At 37.8% G+C, this 12,073-nt stretch overlaps 1 protein-coding gene across 5 annotated transcripts in view; it reads right to left on the reverse strand.

Moving 5' to 3' along the window:
• Positions 1 to 12,073, reverse strand: part of Phactr2 (phosphatase and actin regulator 2) — a 258,646-nt gene that overhangs the window by 112,610 nt on the left and 133,963 nt on the right. Inside the window, exon 1 of one of the 5 annotated variants that reach the window (XM_074072878.1) lies at positions 7,599 to 7,843. The exons of 3 other annotated variants lie outside the window; for them this stretch is intronic. In XM_074072878.1, coding sequence (XP_073928979.1) covers positions 7,599 to 7,644 — 46 coding nt within the window. In that variant the 5' untranslated portion in view covers positions 7,645 to 7,843. Of the gene's footprint in view, positions 1 to 7,598; positions 7,844 to 12,073 lie in introns of those variants that run through there. One more of the 5 variants, XM_020182565.2, reaches the window with a different exon arrangement.

Consider the following 12,073-nt stretch of genomic DNA (forward strand, 5'->3'; position numbering starts at 1 on the left):
GATTTTTATGTTTTTAGGCTGCTGAAGGTAAAATAAATTTAGGCTAAAACTACTTGTGATGTTACTCATTGACCAGACCTGATGGGCTGTAAACCAAAGAGAAGTAGATGTTTGAAATTCTGCTCATTTTTTTATCTTTAAAAGTGAGACCTTGAATTCAACCTTAAGCGAGATGGCTATATTAGGTCCTGTGTTTTTGTTTTCATCATTAGAGTCTCAAGACAAAAAAAAAGTGGAAGTGGCAGAAAAGCAGCCATTGAACTTAAAGCCCAGAGGTCATGAAGCTGGGAAAACCTAAGAGTCATAAGAAAGCTCAGGGCTGAAATTCCAGTTGAGTCCAGGTGGACATTGGGTATGGAATTCTTGGCTTTGATTACATCCAAAGCAGGAGAAAGCCATGACTGTCACAATCCCTTACATGCAATCGTATTAGTTTGAAATCTATTTTTTTTTTACATTTGATGTTGTTTATCACAAAAATCACCTTCTGAAAGTGTTTTTACATCCTCCTTAAATTGATTATTATATGCCTATATCTCAATTAATTCAATCTCCTGACATTTGAATACTATGTTATTTCCAAATTTTGGCTCTGATAAACATTGTACTAGCATGCAACTAATTGTTTTCTATGAGTTAACCCCTACACCTGAGTGTATGTACCTTGTAAGGTTTTTCATATATATTGCTAAACTGCTCTCCTGTCAGCTTGAACCAATTTAAATTGCCACAAGACATTCTTTTCCTGGGAGTCATTCATTTTAATCTTGGCTTAATTCAGAAGTGATCAATGCATCTATTTTTTTCACTTGTTACTTAAATTTTCATATAACAATTGGCCACTTACATATCTTTGTTGATCAAGTAACACAGTCAAATTACTTAAATCTAGTGTTTCAGTTTTCCTTATCTATAAAACAGGAACATAAGTACTTGTTACACCATATGGAGGTTGTGAGGATTCAAAAGTTAATTCCAATAAAGTGTTGAGAATAGCTCTTGGCACATCATGAGTTTACAGTTGTAAACATTAGATATTTGAAAAAAATGCCTGTTCATGGTCTTTACTTGTTTTTCTGTCTGGGTGTTTATCATTTTCTTACTGACTTTTAAGAGGTCTTACTACATTAAGAATATTAATCATTTTCTATAAGTAATGTAAATGTTTCAATTTTATGATTTCCCTTTTCAATTGGCAACTATGGGGTATACTTGGTTTTTTGTTGTTCTGGATTTTTTTTCTGCTATGCAGAAGTTAAAAATTTTTATAACACCAAATCTTTTCATCTTAAGCCAGAATAAATTATAGAGACCAAATATTCAAATATGAAAAAAACAGCAGAGAAAATCATGTTTCTTAATAACCCTAATTTGTAAGAAAGGAAAAGGATTAATCAATTATACTCCATAAAAATTTAAATTGTTATGTGAAAAATACTGTAAACAAACTTACAGTGCAAGACAAACATGGAAAAATATTTGCAGACAAATCAAATAAGTATATCATCTTCACATACAAATCTTTAGGAAACCATAAAAATAACCAAAGACTACAACAGGCAAATAAGATAAAAAGAACTACAAATGCCCTACTTCATTCACAATCGAAATGAGATGTCAGGTTTTACAGAGGGGTTTACAATGATTAAAAATTATTTGTGCACAGCATTGTGGTCATGTTCACTTGTGCAGAATCTGCACTGGACAAGGACCCCCAGGCAAGGGACAAACTTGGTCTTCTGTTCCACTTGTTAGACCAAGTGCCTTTCACATAGGAGTGACTTCTATTTCTCACAAAGCACCATGTAGGCTAAGAGAGAACCTGACATGCAGTACTGTGAGAGAAAACAGAAAAATAACAATTCTTATCCAGTGAGTAGCTACAGTGTGATAGCCTCATTGGGAATAATTTGACAAAGTCTATCAAAATAAAACACATAAACCTTTTGGCCTAGAAATTCCACTGTTAGGATTTTACTGGTACATTTAGCTCAAGATGTTTAGACAATGATGTTATCTTCAGCATTGTTCATAATGGTACACTCATGCAAAAAGAGCTAAGAAATGATAGAAAAATACAAGCATAAAATATAAAAAATATGCAATTCTTTTAAAGGAAACTTTGATATTAGCATACTGAAATATTGTTTGTCTATAGAATTAAAGAAATCAATGGACATATTTTTCAAGCCATCTTACTTGAAAAATTCAAAACAGAGCTGTAAGTGTAATATGTCATATTTATGTTTTAATAAAGACACAGAATTAAAACTGTGAGAAATGAAAAATGCTCAGGCTGGACAATAATTAGAAAGTGGGAATGGGAGTCTAGGAGAAGCTAGGCTCACTTCTATTCCAAATCATCCTGTAATACTTGACCTTTGAATATGTACATATTATTTTCATTAAAGAAAACAAACTACCTTTGACTTTAGGATTTCTTTATATGCCTAGTTTACAAGGAATAGATAAACAAAGACTTCAAAACAACCTGAAACCTAGAAACACATACAGATATAGATTCTATTGCAATCTAGTATGATTCTGCATACTTTATTCACTTGTTTCCTTGTCTCCTAAAAATGGGGACCTTGTCTGACCTTTCAACAAAAGGCTGAGGCAAAGAAGCCAACAGCAGGTCTGTGGCCCACAGGGAATGAGGTGGGGTTGAAAATGACTAGAAGAAATAGTTACTAGGTTCAAATACTGCCCTTCAGACAACAGAGCCAGAGTAACAAAATTTTGAAGTTAAAAAAAAGACAAAAACTAGTACATATCTTTCATTCATACAAGCACTGGCTTAAAGTAGTGAAACTGGTCACTGAGAATATTTGTTGATTCATTCATATATTCAACAAGCACTTCCTGTGTTCATTCTAGCATGTCCTGTGTTTGGCGATGGGCATGAGACCAGAGGATACCAGAGTACACTGTCTTTGGGGGCATACCTACTTAGCCTGTGCTTAGAAATAATGGATTCAATCCTCAATAAAACACTAGCAAACCTAATCCAGCATTGTATAAGTAGGATTATATACCACACTCCTGTGGAATTTAACCCAGGAATGCAAGGTTGGTTTAATTTAATATCCCAACATCAATTAACGTCACACATCATATTAACAGAAGGAAAAACAAAAACACATGACCATCTTAAAAGAGGAAGAAAAGCCTGTGACAAAATACAATCCCATGATAAAGATACTTGCAAACTAGAAATAGGAATCTTTTTGACAAAGGGTATTCTATGACAAATCCACAGGTAACATTAAGCTTAATGGTGAAGGGTTCACTGTTTTCCCCCTTAGACCAAAAATAAGACAACATATTCACTCAGGCTACACCTGTTTACATTGGACTGAAATTTCTAGGCAGGGCTATTAGATAAGGAAGAAATAAACATCCTTCAAACTTGTAAAAGAAGAAGTAAAATTTTCTTTCTCTGCACAAGAACTTATACATGGATTTTGAAGACAGTGTTATCTTATAAATAAAAAATAATAAGTAATCCACTAAAAACTATTAGGAATAAAAACAAAACTAGTTCAGCAAGGTTGCAAGATACAACATCAATATACAAAAATCAATATTTGCACTTCTAAGCATCAGTGATGGACATTCTGAAAATAAAGTAAGAACATAAATTCAGGGCTGGAGGTGTGGCTCAAGTGGTAGAGCACCTGCCTAGCAAGCGTGAAGCCCTGAGTTTTAACTCCCTAGTACTGACAAAAATAGAAATGCATTCACAGTACCATTGAAAGCAAAATAATTAGGGACAAGACCTATACACTGAAAACTACAAAACTATAGAAAGCAATCTGAAAAGATTTAAATAAATGAAAAGACATCTTTGTCCATGAATTGAATGATTTCTAATTGTTCAGATGGCAATATTGCTAAAATTGAACTACAGGTTCAACACAATCCCCATCAAAATTTCACTTAGCTTTTTTGTAGAAACTGACAGACTGATTCAAATTTGTATGGAAATATAAGGCAGACAGAATGGCAAAAGAATCATGAAAAAGAATAAACTAAGAAGACCGTACTTCTCAGTTTCAAAACTGACATGAAAATACACAATAGAATAGAACTAAGAATCCACAAATAAACCCTTACATACAGAGTCAATTAATTTTCCACAACAGTGCCAAGACACTGCAAGGGAGGAGACAATCATCTTTGCATCAGATGGTGCTTGGACAACTGGATATCCAAATGAAAAAGAATGAAGTTGAAACCTTACATTGTATCAGGAACAAGCAGTAACTGAAAATGTCTTATGACCTAAGTGTAAGAGCTGTAGAACTTTCTAAGAGTTCTATAAGCATAAATTTCCTTGGCTTTGGTTAGGCAATGGTTTCTTAGCTATGACACCAAAAACCAACAACAAAATAAAAAAATAGATAACATCCTTAAAACTTTAAAATTCTGAGCTTCAAATCATAACTATCAAGTTGCAAAGAGAACTCAGAGAATGGGAGAAAATATTTACAAATCATGTATTTGGTAAGGCACTCACATCTGGTATATAAAGAACTCTTAAAACTCAACCATTGGAAGTCAAATTACCAATTAAAATTAGGCAAAGCCTCGGAATAAAAATTTATTTTCCAAAGAAGGTACAAAAGTGGCCAAAAAGCACACAGAAAGATGCCTGCCATCATTAGAAAAAAGCAAATCAATATCCACAAGAGCAATCGTAACAAAACAAAACAAACAAAAAAACCCCCAGACAGTAACAAGTGTGAGGCAAGAATCAGAAGCAATTGGCACCCTCCCACACTGCTGGAGGGCAAGTGACATTGTGCAGCTAGCCCCTCTGGAAAACAGCAGTTCCGTAAAAGGTTAAATATGGAATTACCTATCTATCATTTTGACCTAGCAATTCCACTCCTCCTTACACAGCCAAGAGAAATAAAAATACATTCTCACCAATGAGTTTTACATATAACTCAGAGCAGCATTATTCATAAGAGCTAAAACACTAGAGATAACCCTGACAAATGGATAAATAAAATATGGTTTACTCATATAATGGTCTATTATTTGGCAATGAAATACTGATACATGTTACAACATAGATGACCCCTTAAAAACATGCCAACTGTGAGAAGTCACTCATAAAACCACAGATTGTATGATTCCATTTACATGAGGTGTTCTGAGTAGGCCAATGTATAGAGATACAAAGTAGATTTGTGTTTATTAAGGTGGAGGGGCGAGTGAGTAGGGTGGGGAGGGATTAATGGTTGCACAACACTATGAATATATTTAAATAATGAGCTGTCCACTTCCAATGAGCAAATTCTATGGTACATGGTTCATGTCAATAAAGTTATTTTTTTAAAAAGACACAGGGGTCTAATGGCTTATTTTAAGAAATCACTATTACTAGTCCCCCTAGATCCCAGAGAAATAGATGAAAACTTAAGCTGAAAGACTCAGGAGAGCTCGAAGTCAAAACAGGGAGAAGCAAGCTAACTTCTGGCGACAATACAGATTTTTACAGAAGCTCAAATTGAGTGATAAGTACAAACTATTAGGCTCTGTGCTATTGACTCCTCAGCGTCAACATCTTTTCCTCCTTTAAGCACTTAAGATGAAAATCATCTTTAGCACCACAATCCCTAGTGGCTGCTCCAGACTTAAACAACCAGCAGTAGATGCTGACATCAAACAGAACAGAGATCTCACACCACCTGGGAAGCCAGGGTAAACAGCTATCAAGGAGTGACATGGAATACTTGGAGCCCGTTGGACACTCTCGGACTCAGGGAAGAATACTGACATCAATACAAAACTGACCAAATGTTATTTTGCTTTTGTTTTCATTTAGGATCTGGTGGTGAAACTTCTGGGAAATGGAGTACTTCTAAAAGAGATGCTGAGTGGGTACCACGACAAAATTGCTCCACTCCTCCAGCATCATAACTTAAGTCAAGACCACTACCATTCCGTAAAAAACAAAAGAAAACCAAAAGCCTCCATTAATGATGTATGGATTGGTTATTTCAATTTACACAAGCTTTTAATCCATTAAACCAAAGAGCTGCAATTTATGGATACTGTCATGCTGTGAGCTAGTTCTCTGAAATACCTCACTTTTTATCCAAATAGATTGCACAATCGCTCCATATGATTGGCCATTTTATTTGGATTTAAAGCACTCTGGGTATTTCTTGCTGTACTGGGTAAGAGGTAAGACAGTTACATTTTAGGATTCTACTTGCTTGTTAGACTTCCTTTATGTAATATTCTTTGGTTTTTGTAAATGCAAATTCACTTTTCCACTGTTCACTCTAATACTATTTTGTGACAAAAGAACCAAATGCAGGACACTACTTCCTAGTGCCTACTGTATTGGAGTAATTTAATTCTATCTTTGTCAGTTCAGAAACATAAAAATAGAACTCTTGCTTGGAATGAAAGATAGCACCTTGCTCTGAAGTAAGACAAAGGAATTCAAATCTTATTTACCTCGAATAGTTTATAAACTTTAAGACCCTAATGAACACCCCACAAAACAATCCCTCACAGGTTGTCAGTGTGAGGTCCTTTGCTGTCCAGGGCACTGTAACTACGCCATCCTCAGATAAGGAAGGTGTAACAGTTTTGGACTCTCTCATTCTTCTGTAGCATGAGCCTCAACAGGGCTTCTGCATCAGAAGCAGACCCATGAGGTGGGGAGATGAGTTACAGAATGCTATCTAGCTAGACGTCCTGGAGCAGAGGAAAAACCTTCCTCTGTGCTCTGTCACTTCCTCTCAGCAAGATCCTGTTGATCCTCGCACAATTTAAAAAGTCAATCGCCCATCAACGACAAACATGCTCTTTTCAGGTTTTTCTTTAAATCACTGATGGAAAAGATATCAAAATAATGCTGTGCAAATTAATTTCATTATCCAGTCACATGGAACAGTTGTTTATCCTTATAACAACTGGGAAATGCCAGGCTACCTTCCTTCCTTTTTCTTTTTTTTAAAGAAAATGGGGGGGGGGGGACATTATAGCTCCATAAAACGAACTTTAGCCCTTAAAAACTAGGTTCGTGAGATGTTTTCCTAAACTTTATAGTTTCTGTCGCTAACACAAACAAGAATCATTTGAAACAATTACGCATTTTAGTACTTATTAAATATTGAGTGGCTTGCCAGGATAGCAGGCAATCAGCACTTCTCCAAATAACAAACCATAAATCAGTTGACAAGCTTGAAAGAATTCAGCTCTAGTCTGTTCCGAAGCCAAGCGTAAATACAGAAAAACCTGTTGGCGCGTTTCTCCGGCTCTCTAAGTTTCGCCTCTTTAAAAACACAGTAATGCGCAAATGGCGTTTCTCGTAAGTTTCTGGCTCCGAAGTCATTTGGCCAAAACCCAGAGCCCCGGGCATGTCGCAGAGAAATCGGGGCCTGTGCCTTTAAGGTAAAACCGGCCTGATCCCCCAAAGACATTCCACTTTCCACGACAAAGAGTTTGGCGAGCGCTGGCTCGGGCTCCTCCGGGGACTTGGCGGGACCGAGGGAGCCACCGCGTCCCCAGCCCGGCCCGGGGCCCGCGGCCAGCGCAGCCGCGCGGGAGCGCAGCGCGCCCGGACTCACCGCTGCCGGGCTGCGGGGACAGCGTGGACACTGAGGTCTGGCCCATGGCTGGGGTCGCAGGGCCAGCGCCGGCGATCACGCGGCTCCGGGGGTTCTTCGGTCATGGGTCCGCTCCCACGCGCCTCGCCCGGCGTCCATCTCCTGGCCGGGTCCCCTCACCTTCTCCCCCGCGCGGGTCTCCCAGCCCGGCCGGCCGCAGCCGGAGCGGCCGATCCAGCCCAGCGGATGCCTGTCATTCCTCTATGCAGATTAGCTGGGGTCAGGGGTCACGGGGAGAAAAGGGGGGGCCTGGGCGATAGGGAGGGAAGGAGGGGAGGACTAAGGCGCAGGGAGCAGGGGGGAGCCCCCCCAGTCGAGCCCAGCCACACCCCAGGGGCTGAGAGACCTGCACCCCTCAGGGCAGTGGAGAACTCTGGGTATCAGAATGCTCCCCTTTAACTGAAAAGGTTCACTGTCAAATGATCCTGTAGGTCTGGGAGAAGCAGCACTAAAGTACTTAGTCACGGTGCTTAATTCAGCAAAATTTGTTTCTTTAAAGTTAGTTCCTTCCTTACACTGTTTGCAGTAGTGCAGCACTGTGTAGATATCCGCTATGATATCTCTTTTTAAAAATAATCTTCCTTTTAACAACGACAAAACCAACATTAATGGCTTCAGGTTGGCCAACGGATGTAAATAAATGTGGGTCTGTGTGAAGGCACCAAGTGTAGGTCCTCTTGGTCCTCTTCCACCTAAAACTCCGGAGATGCCTACCTCTCCCATATTTCAAGAGTCACTGCGAAGTGAGGTGTTCAAAATATACAAAAGGTGAAAAGGTCAAAAACATCAATAATTTCTTAAACTACTACTCCCTGACAGTTGAATTACACCCTACCATAAAACCCTATTAAATTCCAAGTTTCTTAAAAATATGAACACAAATAAATGAATGCTTGATCTTAATAATTGATAAGTATGATGAATAACCTGAATTTGGTGTATATTTGATATATATACATATATATCTACACAATGGTATGTATATATGTATGTACATGCATATATACATGTATATGGTGCAGTCGATGAAATGATGTTTACATAAACGGGTTTACTTCATGAGAATTCATTGAGTTGTATACTATGATGTGTGCACCTCAATGTATACATTTCACTGAAAAGTGCAACATATTGACATTACTTATGTCAGTTTCATTTTGTAGTTTACCCTAGAAAATCAACTCTGAATTATTAATATGTATTAGTATATATATCTTATAAGACAATCTCAGCTTTAATACTTTAAACATAAAAATCATTTTTTCCTAACATTGTATTATCAAGATCGTGTAGGGCTTGCTTTATTTTTCAAAAGATGCTTGTCTGTTTCATCATAGTTAAGTAAGCTACCCTATTTTTTCACACCCAAATATAGTACCTTCTGTTGTGGGGAAGTCTTTCCATTAAAAAGTGTGATCAATTATCTACTTCCCTTTGCCTTAGTTTTTTCTTTCTTTCTTTTTTTTTTTTTGAGGAGCTGGGAGATTGAACCTCGGGGGCTCTATGCACAAGCGCTCATAACCCTGGGCCAAGAAACCTGATGGATTAATTTGTTTTTATATTTTGGCAGTACTAGAGTTTGAACTCAGGGCCTCACACTTGCCAAGCAGACCTACTGCTTCAGATAGACCCTCCCCTTTTTGTTTTAATTACTTTTTGAATAGGGCCTTGTATTTTTGCCAGGGCCAGCCTGAACCACAGTCCTCCTATCCGTGCCTCTCCCACAGCTGGTATTGGCAGGCATGCTCCACCATACACAGCTTTTTATTGGTTGAGATGGAGTCTCACTAACTTTTTTTCCAGGCTGGCCTCAAACCATGAGCCTCCCAATCTGTCTCCCAAGAAGTGGGATTACAATAATAACCACCAGCACAAAGTGTGATTTTTTTTTTTTAATGAAAATGAGGACTTAATTGAAATAAAGTTAATCCTGAATTTCCTTATGTAGTACAAAAATGTTGTGATTTGAGAACATTCCCATCTGGGAGGATGCAATGAAAGCAAGCAGTCATAATGGCTGGCTCTTTCATTTCTTTGCTTTAAGTTGCTTTAAGAAACAAACAAAATGGTTAATGTCCGTTGAGCAGAGGGAATATGTTACCATTTCTCCTATTGACAGAGCTCAACTGACAAACGAGGTCATTATCAGAGGAAAGATACAGTAAATCTTGCACATGAAGAGTATATAATATAGCAATCTTTTAAAAATAAAAGTTCAGCTTTGAGGTAAATACTGTTTTTGTTATTGCTGCTTCCCTTTCGTGAGGAAACAATTGTGTTTTCTTCTACAAATTCTTATTTCAAATATCATAGGGGATGTTTTATAGTTGTAGGTTTTTTTAGGATTTGCTTAATACATACATTTACCTTATTTAAGACCTTTTGGGATTTTCCAGTTAATATAATCTTTAGCTTATTCTGGGATTCTTGTAATCCCTGATGAGGTTACACAATTTTCTCTGAAGCCCTCCAAGTTCTATTACATTATCCTTGAAACTCGTCAAGCATACTGAGGAAGCACGCACCGAGGTTTCTGTACAAGGGTGGGACAGTTACTCTGCTTCCAGAACTTCTGATGGGGCTCAATGTTAAGTGGCCTTTTTTTTTTAAATCACAGCTAGCAAGTATATTAATGTAGACAAAGTCTACAGAAATCCCGAAGTTTCCTTTTGAGGTAAAAAACATAAATGTAAGGAATTATCGTTTGACAAGAATATTTTAAGATAATCCCCCCTCCACTGCCTGCCCCATTGCTTTACTCTCCTGGGTTTACAGTTGAATGCTAGAAGCAATTAATGCCATCTGAAAGATAGGGACATTTCTCTGCATATTACCTCTTTCCAGGGAATTTGTTAAAATGCTAAACAAGATTAGTGTCACTCTGAGAAAGCCATCTCATTGGTCCTACTTTTTGTTCTGAAGTTCAAAACCAATCTTTTATCCAGTGATACCCTGGTAAATGTTTAACCACTGGTTTGGGCTGGGCTAGGGGAAGGTAGTGGGTGGCACAAGATCAATTTGTGATTTGTTCTGTTTGCAGATTTCTGTGAGGTACAGATTCCTATAATGGCCGATTCAACAAATTATCAAATAGCTAACAAAACTGATGTCAACTAACTGGCTGGCAAAATTCTTTGAAACCAAGTTTACCACCCCACCCCAACCCCAAGCCTGAATGAGCTGCCTTCAGGATACAACTACTCTCTGGGACAATAAACTTTCATTAAATCACACCATGACTGAATTTGGGGAGTAGTTTACATTAAACTTTCTAAAATCTAAAAGGACAGCATTTACTGATTTTCCACCAAACAACCTAACGATTTTCAACCCTTAAAGAACTGTGAGTTATTCATTTACTTCCAGAAAGAAATGAAATTGAGAAGATTACCTAGATAGAATTTCCCCTTCCAGGAACGAGTGTGCTTTATGACAAAGAGGTTGTTTTGATGAGGTTTTCAGGCATTTTTCTATGCTTGTCTTACGAAGGTATCATTAACCTCAGCCATGTGAGCTACTCAAAATGACACCTGCACTTGCCATGGATGGAAGCACTCTGTTTGTTAGATAAAAGTTAAAGCAGACATAAACCTAAACTTTACCACTCTAGACCACTTGTGGGAAAGCCCTTTCCCACTAAGCCAAGGTCAAAATTGCAGACATGCAATTGAATGGTAGAGAGGGAAGCACACAGAAGCCATGAGTTCTAATCCTAGGTCTCTGCCTTATCCCAATGGGGCCAGCTCTGCTCAGACTGTGAGACACCTAGCTGCTGGAGGATGTGGGGATCCTGGTGGGAGGGAACCACCAGGCCAAGTCTCAGAAATGGCTGATGAGAATAGCAGTGGCCTGGGAAGAGACCACGGACAAGTATATGAAGCTTATGTTAACCAACACTCTTATTTCTGGATTTGGTTATGAAAACCTGGCAAAGTAGTGACATCTTCTTGGGTGCTGGGAATTATAGCCATAGAAAACCCTTTCCTAATGGGAGGGAAAGAATTTAAACTCAGTTTTCCAAATAGTATCTTAAAAAATTTACCTGTTTGTTTTCTAGATACAATGGTCTGAAGAAACAAGAGAAACTCAGAGACTAAAAGTATCATTTTAGTCAATGGTTTTCTGTCCACTTACCATTATTTGATACAAAGCAGAAAACTTTCTTTTCTCCCTTCCTCTGCTACAGTTGCTAGAGAACAATTTTTTAAAAGTGGTAAGAATGTCTTAACACAAGATGTTCCAATAATCTGGTAAAAAAAATATATAGTCAGAAACAAAAAACTAATGTGCAAACATTTTTATGTACTCAGGTATTTTTTATTTTACTAGAATATATTCCAGTTTTTTTTTTTAAAGAAAACTTTTCATTTCTTCAGAACTTGGCTACATTTTGTAAGAGGCAGCCTACTTAGGAAAATATGACCACTAAAAAGCAA

This window comes from Castor canadensis, chromosome 1 (genome assembly GCF_047511655.1).
Source record: "Castor canadensis chromosome 1, mCasCan1.hap1v2, whole genome shotgun sequence".
Classification (NCBI taxonomy): Eukaryota; Metazoa; Chordata; class Mammalia; order Rodentia; family Castoridae; genus Castor; species Castor canadensis.